The 16,590-nt window shown below is 42.8% G+C and overlaps 1 protein-coding gene across 1 annotated transcript in view; it reads left to right on the forward strand.

Moving 5' to 3' along the window:
• LOC115141888 (sacsin-like) overlaps window positions 1–15,288 on the forward strand; it is a 36,977-nt gene extending 21,689 nt beyond the window's left edge. Inside the window, 1 exon segment of the mRNA XM_029681247.2 lies at window positions 944–15,288. Coding sequence (XP_029537107.2) covers window positions 944–12,519 — 11,576 coding nt within the window. The 3' untranslated portion in view covers window positions 12,520–15,288.
• Window positions 15,289–16,590: the final 1,302 nt, after the last annotated feature.

Raw genomic sequence — 16,590 nt, forward strand, 5'->3', positions numbered from 1 at the left:
CATGACCATCTGATCTTTTATCACCCCAGTGTTAATCTGCAAAACTGTATTATTCGCCTACCTCCTCATGCCTTTTGCACACATTGTATATAGACTGCCCATTTTATTTCTACTGTGTTATTGACTTGTTAATTGCTTACTCCATGTGTAACTCTGTGTTGTCTGTTCACACTGCTATGCTTTATCTTGGCCAGGTCGCAGTTGCAAATGAGAACTTGTTCTCAACTAGCCTACCTGGTTAAATAAAGGTGAAATAAAAAAAAATAAAAAAAAAAAAAGATTTAGATGCACTATTGTAAAGTGGCAGTTCCACTGGATGTCATAAGGTGAACGCACCAATTTGTAAGTCGCTCTGGATAAGAGCGTCTGCTAAATGACTTAAATGTAAATGTAATACAGGCACGTGGAGGCCACACACACTACTGAGCCTCATTTTGACTTGTTTTAAGGACATTACATCAAAGTTGGATCAGCCTGTAGTGTGGTTTACCACTTTAATTTTGAGTGTGACTCCAAATCCAGACCTCCATGGGTTGATAAATTTGATTTCCATTGATAATTTTTGTGTGATTTTGTTGTCAGCACATTCAACTATGTAAAGAAAAAAGTATTTCATAAGAATATTTCATTCAGATCTAGGATGTGTTATTTTAGTGTTCCCTTTATTTTTTGAGCAGTGTATATGATTCTACTTGATTTTCTAATGCCCTGTCGATCCCTACTACATTCCAGGTCCAAAATGCGAATTTATCTTGTTGATACATGTGGTGTTGATGGGAATGAACCTGGGGCTGTGCAGTAAAGCTAATAAATCACCTAGAATACCTGCAGGACAAACATTGTTAAATGAAACGTTGGGCTATATATATGTAGTTCCTATGAATTGTCATTGAGAAAGTCATCATTAAGGTTATATTAACTTGCGATTTTGTATCTTCTACAGGAAGACCCTGCACTCAGGTACAAGTGCTAACTCCTGAACGGTCAGCTCGACTCATAAAGGAGATCCTCTCGACAGTCTGGCCTACCAGAGACTTCACAGTCCAGTGGGACCATGGGAACCGAGAGAAGAAGCATCCTACACACTCTTGGCTTAAGATGGTTTGGAAGCATCTATATATAAACTTTGCTGATGACCTTAGTACCTTTGAAGACATGCCATTGATCCCAAATGTGCCCCTTGAAGAAAGTGTGGACTCAATTGAGCTCCATCGTCTCAAAACCCCATCCCCTATTATCATTGTGGATGAGCAAGAGGCCCTAATTTCTGAAAGCCTTATTGAAATCATGAAAAAACTTGGGGTAGTAGTGATGAAAAAGTTGGACCTGTGTTTGCAGCATCCTCTGTTGAAGAACTACATCCATCCTTCATCTCCCAGTATGCTACTGCAAATCATGGACAGGTCGTCAACCCAGAGAGTGGCAAGCCTGGTCTCATCCTTCTCTAGCAAACAGAAAGTGGCACTGAGGGACTTCCTGGCAGGACTGTCTGACATCACAGAGAAAGAGAAGCGTATCCTCCTGGAGCTGACAATATTTGAGAAAGTAGGGCCCTGTTCAGAGAAAGGCATCCCAACATATACCTCACTGAGAGGAGCCAGGGCTTTACACCATACTGCGAAGTATCCACCAGACGTCAAACTATCCATCAATGTTGTGGGCTGCAGTGATGAGGCATCCATTCGCCTCATTAAGATTCTGAACGTGGAACAGGTGAAGACCACTGACTGCTTGAAGTTGGTTGTTCAAGACATGGAGAAAGGGTTTTACTCAAAAGAGGATATCACTAAGATCATGCTCTGGGCCCTTAAGCATCTGTCATTCCTAAAGAATGAAAACAAAGCTGTGATTGGATGGCTTTCGGCTCTAAAGTTCATTCAAGCATCTGCAGGGAAAACTGTTGCAACTACAGACCTTTTTGATCCTGAGCTGGAGATTTTACAGAATCTTTTCTACATGGAGGAAAATAATAGGTTTCCCACAAGTACATATACGTCTTCTCCTGATATGCTACATTCACTGAGACAACTTGGACTGAAAAACGAAGTACAACTCAGCGAAAAAGATGTACTCCAGGTGGCACAGAAGATTGAGGAATTGCAGGGTGGCAATGACCCAGAATGGGAACCAGTTATACAGAAAGCGAAAACACTGCTGCAAATACTGAATAGACAAACCAAGCTGGTAAAGTCTTCAGAGGCTCAGAATTTCTTGAAAAAACTGAAATGGGTGCCAGTTTGCAAGGACAGACCTGTAAATTACCCAAAGTCCCTTGCCTGGATGGGAGACACCCATAACATCTGCTCATTCTCAGAAATGTGCGATATATCCCATGCAGTGCTGGTAGGCTCTTCAGTTGCACTTGTGGAGCGCACTTCTGCCGGCATGAAGAAGGCCCTGAAGTTATCTATAGAGCCACAGATTGATCAAGTGTTACAGCATTTAAAGGCAGTGAATGACTGGCACAGATCTCAAGCATTTACCACAGAAGACTGGTATCAATTCCAACAGATCCTTATTGAGATTTATGACTTCATGCAAGCACACCTTGAAGATGCAAGAGAGGCAATGAAGTCACTGCCATTTGATTGGGTGTGGACTGGCAAGACCTTTTCATCACCTAGTCACACAGTTCTAAAACCCATTTCTGACCTCGATTTGCAACCCTACCTGTACTCTTTGCCAAAAACCATTGCAAAGTTTCACAAACTTTTCAAATTCTGTGGTTCGGTTGAAGAGGTTGTCCCAAGCCATGTGTTCGATGTGATCAAAACAGTAAGGCAAAGGTGTGATGAAGAAATTACTAAAGAGGAAAGTAAGCATGATCTCCTCCTCCTGATAAATATTCTGAGATGGCTGTATAACAGTCAAATTTCTGTGGACATTGACATGCATGTACCAATCCTTTGCTACAAGGATCCAAGCAAACTGGCCATGAAACCCATTCATGAATGCACCTACTGTGACATTAAAGTGGAGGATCTACATGACTTGCTTGATGATACATCAGAGCCCATCATCTTAGTCCATGATGATATCCCCATGAAAACAGCAGAATGGCTGAACGTGCCTTGTTTGAGTACGAGACTGATAAACCCAGAAAACCTTGGCTTTGAACAATCAGGCCAACGGGAGCCTCTGACAGTGAGAATAAAGAACATTCTAGAAGAATATCCATCTGTCGCAGATATTTTCAAAGAACTTCTTCAGAATGCTGATGATGCGAGTGCTACGGAGTGTAGCTTCCTGATAGACATGAGGAAGAATGTTGACATTCGAGAGAACCTGCTTGACCCTGGCATGCTTATATGCCATGGCCCCTCCTTATGGTCATTCAACAACTCTACATTCTCTGACACTGACTTTCTGAACATAACAAGGTTAGGTGGGTCAATGAAGAGATGTGAGGCAGACAAAGTTGGTAAATTTGGCCTAGGTTTCAACTCAGTTTATCACATCACTGACATCCCCATCATAATGAGCAGAGAGTTCATGATCATGTTCGATCCAAACATCAACCACATCAGCAAGCACATTAAAGACAGGTCAAACCCGGGAATTAAGATCAACTGGAGCAAACAGCAGAAACGGCTGAGAAAGTTCCCCAATCAATTCAAACCCTTCATCAATGTCTTTAATTGCCAACTTCCTCTTGCACAAGAGTCTCCGTACAAGTACGATGGAACACTGTTCAGACTCCCCTTCAGGACTGAGCAAGAGGCATCAGTGAGTGAAATCAGCAGTGTCTACTACAACACCCCAGACATCTACTCCCTTGTTGATGAGTTTAGCATATGTGGCCACCGGCTCATTCTCTTCACTCAGCATGTTGGCTCCATGGTACTGAAGTACCTGAAATATGAAGAGCCCAATCCAGCAGCAGCACAGGATGTTGTCACTATCAACAAAAGTGTATGGTCATCCAAAGCTGCATATGGGCCTCTGAGCATTCTGAAATCTGCAGCAAAAGTCATGAAAAAGGTGGCAGCCACCAACAGGGTACCTGCTGACACTCCCAAGTCTGGCTGTATCATACGCATTGTGGTGGAGGAGTTTCACAATGTGTTCAAGCGCATAGTTGATCTCCAGTCACCCCTTTTCAGAGGTTCAGAGGAGGATCCTTCCTCATACTTTGAAATGGCTGCCAAAGACGGAAAAAACAGACGACTCACAGACGAAATGCCCCAAAAGGCAGTTGATCTCACAAACTGGCTCATTTGTTCATGTATGGATGTGACCGAAGCTCTAAAATTTTCACTCGGTGAGAATGGAAAACGACTTGGACTAGTGCCTTGTGGGGGTGTAGCTGTTCTGCTCTCAGAGGAGGATAATCGAAAATGGACAGTGAAGGATAACACCAACCACATCAACCCGATAGGAGAAGTGTTTTGCTATTTACCTCTCAGAATCAAAACAGGTTTGCCAGTCCACATAAATGGCTGTTTTGCTGTGACATCTAACCGCAAAGAGATCTGGAAGACAGACACCAAAGGACACTGGAACTCAGTGTTCATGAGACACGTGATTGTCCAGGCATACATAGCAGCACTCAATATGCTGCGTTCAATGGCAGAAAGTGGAGAACTACTTGACTACAGCTACTACGTAGCATGGCCTGATCCAAGTCTAGTACACGATGACTTCACAGTGATCAGCCAAGGAGTCTACCAAGAGATCGCCAAAGGGGGTGACGGGGACCATGCAAAAGTTTTCTCAGATGGCAAAACCTGGGTATCAATCAAGTACGTCAGATTCCTAGATGACTCCTTGCTCTGTAGACCAGACATTGGCCCTGCTGCCTTCAAGATATTCCTAAAATACCTCAAGAAGAGCAGCTCGCAAGACCTCTGTGCTGTTGAGCTGCCTGACTGGGTCAAGGAAGGTTTTGATGATGCTGGATGCAAAGGGAAGCTGATAGAGAACACCCTGACTGAAAAGCAGTTCTTCTTAGATGTATTCTTCCCACATATTCAAGACATCGACAAAGAACTTCGTGACCCACTAATGCATTATGTCTTGAATGGCAAACTGGATGAATTTGCATCAATTCTTAGAGAGACTCCATGCATCCCATGCTCTGGCCCCACTCATCAATTAGTCATACCATCCAGACTAATCCATCCAGAAGGAAGAGTTGCAAAACTGTACAACGCTGAAGATGGAAGATTTCCAGAAGGAACCTCAAAAGACTACATGAATCCAGTCTGCTTGGTCAAGCTAGTACAGCTGGGAATGGTCAAAGATGACCTTTCTTGGAAGGATTTGATTGAACGTGCAGAATCTGTGTTCGATCTAAATGAAAATGATCACACTGCTGCATGTCTTCGGAGCAGCATTATTCTTAGTCTCATTGATGAGAAGCTGAAAATGACAGACTCAGGAGCAAGTAAACTACTGGAGAAGCTACAGGACATAAAGTTCCTTCCATTTCTGACAAAGCCTGCAGGGTTTTCACTACCATGGCATGGGAATACTTTCCACCCGTCCACCATGTTTTCTGCCAAAGAGCTTTTTACGACTGACCACCAGGATACAGTGTGCTTGATAAAGCCTATCCTTAATGAGAACTCTCCATCTTTCAAAGGGTGCGGCACGATCACATTGGCAGTAAAAGACTCTCTCGGATTGATAAGAAAGCCAACAGTTGGACTAGTTGTCAGTCAACTTAAGGAACTTGCTAAGTCATTTGACGGAGTTACTTTGTATCAGGAAAATATCACCAATGCCTGCTACAAATACCTACATGAAGAAATGCTCCAGGATGCCAAAGCAAAGACACAGATCAATGAGGAGCTAAAAACCTTCTGCTCTATTCTGGTGGAGAACACTTATGTTGAGCCCTCCAAAGTTGCATTCTACCAGAACTTTGATGCAGCACCATATCTCTACCAGCTTCCCAACAAGTACAGAAACAGTTGCCGTGAGCTCTTTGAGAATGTTGGGGTTCAGTCAAGCTTCACAGTTGAGAACTTTTCAGCAGTCCTTGAATTAGTGAAAAATGAGTGTGGAAGAAGAGCCCTCTCTGAGGATTACTTTCAGCTCTCTCGCAGAATCATTAGTGAAGGAATATGGGGCTTAATCAGAGACAAAAACCAAGAATTCTGCCAAGCTACCTACGGGGAAATTCTCCTTCCTGACACCCATCTTACACTGCAGCCATCAAAGTCTCTGTGTTACAATGACTGTCCTTGGATCAAAGTCAGAGACACAACTGTGAAATATTGCCATGTAGATATTCCAAGGGAGGTTGCTGTGAAATTAGGAGCAGTTCCCAAACGTCACAAAGCCCTGGAAAGGTATGCCTCAAATATCTGCTTCACTACACTTGGAAGTGAGTTTGGACAAAAAGAGAAACTCACAAGTAGAATTAAAAGTATCCTCAACGCTTACCCATCAGAGAAGGAAATGCTAAAGGAGCTCCTGCAGAATGCAGATGATGCTAAAGCCACTGAAATCTACTTTGTTTTTGATCCAAGAATCCACCCCACAGACAGAATATTTGATGATAAATGGTTGCCAATGCAAGGCCCATCACTTTGTGTCTACAACAATCAGCCTTTCACTGAGGATGATGTCAGAGGAATCCAGAACCTAGGAAGAGGAACAAAAGAAGCAAATCCTGGTAAAACTGGACAATATGGCATAGGATTCAACTCTGTGTATCACATCACAGACTGCCCGTCTTTCATTTCAAACAATGACATTCTTTGCATCTTCGATCCACATGCACGATTTGCACCCGGGGCGACATCTGTTAGTCCTGGCAGAATGTTTAGGGACTTGGACTCTGACTTTAGATCTCAATTTTCTGATGTGCTAAATCTTTACCTGGGATCTCATTTCAGGCTAGAGCGATGCACAATGTTCAGATTCCCCATACGCTCAACAGAAATGGCCAAAATATCAGAGATCAGCTCTGTTCCTGCATCAGACAGAATGGTGCAAAACCTTCTGGATAAACTAAAAACCGATGGGGCAGAACTCCTCATGTTCCTCAACCACATGGAGAAAATTTCCATCTGTGAAATAGAGAAAGCTACAGGTGACCTGAAGGTGCTATACTCTGTGACTGCTAAAATCACAGATGGTGACCGTTTAAAACGCAAGCAGTTTCATGCCTCAGTGGTGGATAGTGTGACAAAAAAGAAGCAGCTCACTCAAATCCCAGTCCAGCAGATAACCTACTCAATGGATATAGAGGACTCCGATGGCAATCTAACAACTTGGATGGTCTGCAATCGATCTGGCTTCTCCTGCATAGAGAAAGTCTCAAAGAGTGTGATTTCAGCCCACAAAAATGAAGACATTACTCTCTTTCCACGTGGAGGGGTGGCTGCATGTGTAAGCCACAACTACAAGAAGCCCCACAGAGCATTCTGCTTTCTGCCCCTTTCCTTGGAGACTGGCTTGCCCTTTCATGTTAATGGGCATTTTGCCTTAGATTCTGCCAGGAGAAACCTATGGAGAGATGACAATGGAGTAGGAGTGAGGAGTGACTGGAACAACAACTTGATGACATCTTTGATAGCTCCTGCCTATGTGGAGCTTTTGATTCAGCTGAAAAGACGATACTTCCCGGGACCCGATCCCACCATGACTGTGTTACAGGGAACACCAATTCACATTGTCAAAGACACTTTGAGGAAATTCCTGTACTTCTTCCCAGTCAACAGACTTGACATCCAGCCAGATTGGTACTGTCTTGTCAAAGCAGTGTACACCTGCATTCATGCTGACCTGAAACGTCTCCTTCCTGTTGTTAGGGCTCCCCACATTGACAACACAGACATGCACTCTGCCGTATACATCTCCTGGGTGAACACATCCTCTGCCAACAAAGGTCGTGCATTCTTTGACAATCTGCTGCAAGATGAACTTCAACATCTGAAAAACTCAGAATACAACATCTCCTCACGCAAGTCTGTTGCAGAAAATGTCTTCCGACTCAAGGCCCTGCTTTCGGATGTGGGGTTCAACTTGGTCCACAGTTGTGACGAAACAGCCAGTCTTTACATCTGTTTGGATGATGCAGGCATTCCCGTGAGCTATGTTACCCCAGAGGATGTACGAAACTTTCTCCTCACATTCTCGTCCCCAGACACATCTTGCCAAGTTGGGAAACTTCCCTGTCGACTCCAGCAGTCAAATTACAAGCTCTTCCACAGCCTGAAGCTTCTGGTTGACTACTGCTTCAAAGACGTAGAGGAGGATGGAATCAGCATAGAAGGGCTACCACTGATGATGACAATGGACAACATACTCCAGGTGTTTGATTCCAAGAAACCAAAGTTTCTGTCAACACACCATGAACTGGTCTCATCAAGGAAAGAGCTGTTCATGAACACACTATACATGAAGTACAACAACATCCTGATGAATTTAGGTGTTGCAAAGGTCTTCGACATCAACAGTTTCGGGGAACTTTTGAGTTCTGTTCTACCGCGTGAATACAGAACAAGGATCCTTGTGAAGTGGAGAGACAGCTATGCCAGTGAGTCTTGGCTGAAAGGTGTGTGGCACTTCATCAGTGAGAACATTGCAGTCAAGGAAGAACAGGCAGGCATCAAACCCAAGTTTGAGACTGTACTCGACCTACTGAAAGACTGGGCTTTGCTGCCAGGAATCAAATTCATGGTTTCAAGCAACAAGTTGGTTGTCCCTGATCACGACGTGTTACTACCCCTGAGTTTGATAAGCGCAGCTATCTTTCCAAATGGGCAAAATGACAAAATATTTCACATCCTAATGAAAGGGGGATGCATTCAGCTTGCCATCAACAAAATATGCTTCAAAGAGAATCCTGTCCTGCCTTTTTTGGCACAGCATACAGCAAACATAGACAATCCATCCAGCATCCTGAAAGCACTGGAGTACATGATTCAGACGGCAGCTTTCAAAACAGGAAGTTTAACTGACAAAGAGTTTGAGGCTCTTCTGTTGTACTTCAACTGCAATTTGATCAATCTCACCCAAGAGGACGCTCAAACTCTGAAACTGCTCCCATGCTTTAAAGCAGTCAGTGGCAGATACATCAGCATTGCAAACTTTGGGTCATGCTATGTTCTGGCAAAAAGCATTCCCTCTGCAGATATGGAAAAATGGGCTCACACAACATCCTTCGCCTTTCTCGCAGACAATCCACAGTTGAAGGAACTGTACAGTTTCCTTGGATGTTGCCCAATTGATGATCTGGAAGTCTACCTGAGGCATCTCCTACCAAAGTTTGACAACCTGTCATACGATGCCAGAATTGAGCACCTTGTCTATCTGAAGGAGAGACTTATGGCAATGGAGGAGTCATGTGGGATGAAGGATCATCTGTATGAGAAACTAGAAGGTCTGTCATTCATCTATGACTACACAAACAGACTCAAGTCTACCAAAATGTTCTATGATCAAACAGTGAAGGTGTTCGAAGTGATGCTCCCTCCAAAAACATTCATACCCAATGACTTTTTCAAGAAGGTTGAGCAAGTGTCAAAGCCAAAAAATGGGACAGCATTTCTCACCTCATGGATCACATTCCTAAGGAATATAGGCCTCAAACACATTGTCTCTCAGCAGCAAATTCTCCAGTATGCAAAAGAAGTCAGCATCAAAGCTCAGACAGAGAACTGGTCCAAAGAAAAAGCCCAAATGATTGTTGATGTTCTCCTTAACCACATATTCAATGAGAGGACAGACCTATTTGTTGGCGCTTTCCTCAAAGAGCTGTCAATGATATCATTCCTTTGTCCTGAGCGTGCACCCACTGAGCTGATCCGGCTCCATGCTCAATTCCAAGAGATGAATGGCACTCTCCCTCTGATACGTTTCAGTGGGTCTCAAGTCAATCCAAAATTCAAGCAAACTGATATCATTCAATTACTATGGACGTCGTGTCCCATTCTCCCAGAGAAGGCCACACCAGTAGCCATTAAAGACCAGGAGGGAAGCACGCTGACTGGCCAAGAACAACTGAACTTAGTGCTGACCATGTTAAGTGTCAACTTGGAACCCCCCTTGGACAAAGTGATAAGCAACTGCAAAAATATCTGCAACATATCCAATCCCGATGATGATATGGTGAAAACAAGAAACAAAGTCTTGAGATCCACGTACGAAATTCTCAATGCAGATAAAAGAGAGTTTCGCTTCCAGCTACGAGGGGTGAGTTTTATCATGGTTGAGGAGGGCTGGAAACTTCTAAAGCCAGAGGAGGTTGTCATCAACTTGGACAATGAATCTGACTTCAAGCCGTACCTATACAAACTACCACTAGAGCTTGGCATCTTTCATCAGCTGTTTAAGCTTTTGGGCACAGAGGATGTTGTATCAACAAAACAATACGTTGAAGTGCTGTGCCGCATTCACAGAAATTCAGAGGGTAAGCAGCTCGATCCGAATGAAATGAGAACTGTGAAAAGGGCTGTCTCAGGGCTATTCAAAAGCCTACAGAATGAGCCAGTTCAGATACGCAAAGACCTTGAGAGCCTCAGAGATTTGATATTTTACCTGCCAAGTCACGATGGTAGATTAGCCAAATCCAACAGTTTAGTGTTTGACGATGCCCCACACTACAAGAGCAGAATTCAGGGTAATGTAGGCGTTCAGATGCTTGTGGACATGAGTCAGTGTTATCTCGGCAAGGACCATTCCTTCCACACAAAGCTGATCATGCTGCTCCCACAGAAGCTAAGGCCAAGACTCCTGAGTAGTATCCTTGAGGAGCAGCTGGATGAGGACTCTCCAAAAATGTGCCAGTTTGGAGCTCTCTGTTCGCTTCAGGGTCGCCTTCAGCTTCTACTGTCATCAGAACAGTTCATCACAGGACTGATACGAATAATGAAGCATGAAAATGACAATGCATTCCTTGTGAATGAGGAAAAAGCCATACGATTGTGCAAAGCACTTTGTGAGGGTTTGAAGGTGTCTTGTTTTGAGAAACTCCAGACAACACTAAGAGTCAAAGGTTGCAATCCTATCCCACACAGCCGGAGTGAAACACTTGCCTTCCTGAAAAGGTATGGTACAGCTGTTATTCATCTGTACATCCAACACTCAGACAGCAAAGACATTAATTTTCTCTTAGCGCTGGCGATGACACTTAAATCTGCAACAGACAACTTGATATCTGACACCTCCTATCTAATTGCTATGCTGGGCTGTAACGACATCTACAGAATCACAGAGAAGCTGGACAACCTTGGCGTCAAGTATGACTCCACAGAGCCCTCAAAACTCGAGCTTCCTCTCCCTGGGACACCCATACCAGCTGAGATACACCATATACTCCTCATGGATCCAATGAATGTGTTTTACCCAGGAGAATATGTGGGTTATCTTGTGGACTCTGAAGGAGGGGATGTCTATGGCGGATATCAGCCCACGTACACGTATGCCATCATTGTTCAAGAAGTGGAGAAAGAAGAGGAGGACAACCCAAGCTTCCTTGGGAAATGCTTCCAAATTGACATTGGATATTCGGAGTACAAAATAGTCAGTTCTCTTGATCTATACAAATTCTCTAGACAAGAGGAAAGTGCTCATATCCGAGACAGCAGCGCCCCATCGACTCCAACAACCCCCCCAGAATGTCGCTCTCCTGGTCCTGGTCCACGATTGGTGCCACCCCTTTTCACGAGAAAGGAAAATCACAAAGTCCCTCCCACAAAACAATCTCCCAAAAAGATAAGACTTAGTGCATTGCCAGAAATCCTAAAAGATGTGACCTTAGTTATTGAGCAAGCTTGGAAGCTCGCTGAAACGGAAAGGAAGAAGATCATTCGCCGGTTGTATCTCAAGTGGCATCCGGACAAGAATGCAGAGAATCTAGACGTGGCTACAGAGGTCTTCAAGCACTTACAGAATGAAATCAACAGGATGGAGAAGCAGACTCTGACAGATCAGCAGAACACCGACAGAGCATCCAGGAGAACTTTCTCAACATCTTCCACCCGCTTCCAGTCAGAGAAGTTTTCATTTCAAAGATTTTACACATCGTGGAACCAAGAGGCAACAAGCCATAGGTCTGAGAAACAGCAGTTCCGGGAGCAGTTCACTACTTATGCCGGTTCATCACATTCTAATCGCTTCTTTGTGCCCCCGACCTTCAAGTCTGTTGGCAATCCTGTGGAAGCCCGCAGGTGGCTCAGGCAAGCAAGAGCCAATTTTTCTTCTGCACGGAATGACCTTCACAAAAATGCCAATGAGTGGGTGTGTTTCAAATGCTACCTGGCTACAAAACTAGCCTTGATAGCTGCTGACTATTCTGTTAGAGGAAAGTCAGACAAGGATGTGAAACCCACATCACTGGCACAGAAAGTGGAAGAGTACAACCCACAGCTAGCAGGACTTGCGAAAGATGTCAACATCTTGGAGGGGTATGGTGTGGACAGCCTTAGAACTCGCTATCCTGACCTCTTACCCTTTCCTCAGATCCCCAATGACAGATTCACGTCTGAGGTGGCAATGAGAGTGATGGAATGTACAGCACGGATCATCATCAAACTTGAAACTTTTGTGCAGCAAAAAATCTAATTCTGCCATGTGATTGGAACATATCAGATATGTTAAATAAAAAAAATATGCATAGATCCTCTGAACAATAGAAGATTATAGTGGCTGTGTGCAATATTGATATGTATATTATTGTTTTGAGGCTAAATGAAGTATCCAGCTGGCAGCTTAGATATGCAGTAAGCCAATTGGTTCTGTGGCCAATGCAGAATGTATACATGAATGGCTCTTCATATCCTAACACCAAGCTGTCTGAAAGTAATTTGACGTGGATGTACCATTTTACAAAGACACAAATTATCTTTAGCTGCAATGCTGTACATACAATTGCCCCAGCAATACTTTTTTTAATCAAAGTCCCATGTTGAATATATTTGCTGTCAGATAATTGAGTACAACTGTGCTGCTTTTTTACTTGACCTTTTATACAAGTATATTTTTCCTGCCATAGACAACCATTTGTCTGTGCTTTCTTTGTTACCATCTGAAGAGTCAAATTGATTGATTTTAGCCAATTCTCTCATGTTGTCACTGTTGTCATGCAATGTGTTCTATTTGCAACATCTGAAAATGAACTAACAAAATTACAATAATATTTGTACTTTTTAAAACAGAATTATTTTATATTTTGATGGTTGGTTGGTTAATATTTATTTTTAATAAGTTGTAAATGTTCTGTATCATAGCCTTTTCTTGTAAATGGCCAAAGCACTTTCTGAAAACTCCTCCGGTACTTGCACTTGTAGAGTGTTTGTGACACCGCAGCAAATTGGGAGAAATAGACTGAATGGAAAATGATTAATGTTACAGTACATCTAGGTTTCATATGTCTATACTTTAGATTCTGTTTTATCATCATTTAATGTCTCTCCACTGGACTCTTTGTCCGTTTATCAGACTTTGAATGGCGTCTTTTAGGAGCACAATTGTACACTACATCTACTGTAATTATCTGTATACTGATGAGTATGTATGTATGATTTTTTTTTTTTTACCTTTCTTTATTTAACTAGGCAAGTCAGTTAAAAACAAATTCTTATGTTCAACGATGGCCTAGGAACAGTGGGTTAACTGCCTGTTCAGGTACAGAATGACAGATGTGTACCTTGTCAGCTCGGGCTTTTGAACTTGCAACCTTTCGGTTACTAGTCCAACGCTCTAACCACTAGGCTACCCTGCCGCCCCATGATATATCAGGTAGTTTTTGGAGGACTCATGATAAATAAGTAGTTAACTGTAATGAAGAACCATGGTGTTCAATGGATAGATAATGTAACACTTATATTTTGCCAAAGTTGAATCAAGCTTTGTTTCATTTGGTTGTCTGATCTTTTCATATTAGAGGAATATTGCAGGTGGCATCCTTGTGTGGTGCTTGTTTTTGTCAATTTTCTTTACTCTTTTTGTGTTTTAATATTCATTCATGATTTTTGGGACTATAAATACACTGGCAGCATATTGTTGATACACTATACATACAAAAGTATGTGGACACCCCTTCAAATTAGTAGATTCACCTATTTCAGCCACACCCGTTGTTGACAGGTGTATAAAATCGAGCACACAGCCACGCAATCTCCATAGTTGAACATTGGCAGTAGAATGGCCTTACTGAAGAGCTCATTGGCTTTCAACATGGCACCGTCATAGGATGCCACCTTTCCAACAAGTCAGTTCGTAAAATTTCTGCCCTGATAGAGCTGCCCTGGTCAACTGTAAGTGCTGTTGTTGTGAAGTGGACACATCTAGGAGCAACAACAGCTCAGCGGTGAAGTGGTAGGCAAACAAAAAGCTCACAGAATGGGACCGCCAGGTGCTGAATAGTGTAAAAATCGTCTGTCCTTTGTTGCAACACTCACTGTGAAGTTCCAAACTGCCTCTGTCAGCACAATAACTGCTAGTCGGAAGCTTCATGACGCACACAAGCCTAAGATCACCATGTGCAATGCCAAGCGTCGGCTGGAGTGGTGTAAATCCACCGCCATTGGACTGTAGAGCGGTGGAAACACGTTCTCTGCAGTGATGAATCATGCTTTCACCATCTAACAGTCAGACGGACTAATCTGTGTTTGGGGGATGCCAGGAGAACGCTACCTGCCTGAATGCATAGTGCCACCTGTAAAGTTTGGTGGAGGAGGAATAATGTGTTTCATGGTTCCCTTAGTTCCATTGAAGGGAAATCTTAACGCTACAACATACAATGACATTCTAGACGGTTTTGTGCTTCCAATTTTGTGGCAACAGTTTGGGAAAGGCCCTTTCCTGTTTCAGCATGACAATACCCCGATGCACAAAGCAAGGTCCGTACAGAAATGGTTTGTCGAGATTGGTGTGGAAGACCTTGACTGGTTTGCACAGAGCCCTGACCTCAACCCCATCGACCACCTTTGAGATGAATTGGTACACTGACTGCGAGCCAGGCCTAATCGCCCAACTTCAGTGCCGACCTCTCTAATTATCTTGTGGCTGAATGGAAGCAATTCCCCGTGGCAATGTTTCAACATCTAGTGAAAATCCTTCCCAGAAGAGTGGAGGCTGTTATAGCAGCAAAGGGGGCACCAACTCCATATTAATGCCCATGATTTTGGAATGAGATGTTTGACGAGCAGGTGTCCACATACTGTTGCTCATGTTTTTAATTTGATATCTGTTTGTCTTATTACACCTCTAATAATCCTGAGGTGTGCAGCCAAGGGGAATTCTTTGAATAGATTTTTGACAAACTTTACTAGGGGAAAATGTATATCTTGATGTATGCAGTGCCATAGTAAATAAATTCCCCCAAATAAATTGACTCAACCTTTCTTCTATATAATGCATAACCAGTAAAATACACTTAATGGTAACCGTAAAAGTGAGAATATATTAAATAATTAAAGGTACAGTTGCTGGCACATTTATATATATATATATGTTATATATTTTGTTTTATTTGAACTGTAATGGCGTAACTAAAGGATTTGTTATAACAGCTACAGGAATTAAGTACAGAAACACTGGAGAAGTAACAAGTATCCCAATGTATGGGCATGCATTCTGGGACTATAGGCAGTGGCATGGGATTGTCCATGGACCAGGGAATACTGCATGTTTGACTATTTTGTCTCTGAGCCATGGCTGGGGGATTTTTTTATGATGTGCTACTGTTGCAGAAGTGCCTCACTAGAGTGCATCAGTGCTATACATTATGGAAAGAAAGTAATACGCATTGGACATCATTGTATAAAAGCTTTAAATATATTTATTGTCGCAAGGAAGGTGATCATGGAACTTTTAAAATAAAGAGATTGATCATCCTTTTTTCCCCATGGTATTTATAATGTTCATGGAAAATGTATTTTCAGATACATCATTTCAAACAATGATATATACAGTGGGGAGAACAAGTATTTGATACACTGCCAATTTTGCAGGTTTTCCTACTTAGAAAGCATGTAGAGATCTGTAATTTGTATCATAGGTACACTTCAAATGTGAGTGACGGAATCTAAAACAAAAATCCAGAAAATCACATTGTATAATTTTTAAGTAATTAATTTGCATTTTATTGTATGACATAAGTATTTGATCACCTACCAACCAGTAAGAATTCCGGCTATCACAGACCTGTTAGTTTTTCTTTAAGAATCCCTCCTGTTCTCCACTCATTACCTGTATTAACTGCACCTGTTTGAACTCATTACCTGTATAAAAGACACCTGTCCACACACTCAATCAAACAGACTCCAACCTTTCCACAATGGCCAAGACCAGAGAGATGTGTAAGGACATCAGGGTTAAATTGTAGACCTGCACGTGGCTGGGATGGGCTACAGGACAATAGGGAAGCAGCTTGGTGAGAAGGCAACAACTGTTGGCGCAATTATTAGAAAATGGAAGAAGTTTAAGATGACTGTCAATCACCCCCGGTCTGGAGCTCCATGCAAGATCTCACCTCGTGTGGCATCAATGATCATGAGGAAGGTGAGGGATCAGCCCAGAACTACACGGCAGGACCTGGTCAATGACCTGAAGAGAGCTGGGACCACAATCTCAAAGAAAACCAACACTACGCCGTCATGGATTAAAATCCTGCAGCGCACGCAAGGTCCC

This window comes from Oncorhynchus nerka, linkage group LG14 (genome assembly GCF_034236695.1).
Source record: "Oncorhynchus nerka isolate Pitt River linkage group LG14, Oner_Uvic_2.0, whole genome shotgun sequence".
NCBI lineage: Eukaryota > Metazoa > Chordata > Actinopteri > Salmoniformes > Salmonidae > Oncorhynchus > Oncorhynchus nerka.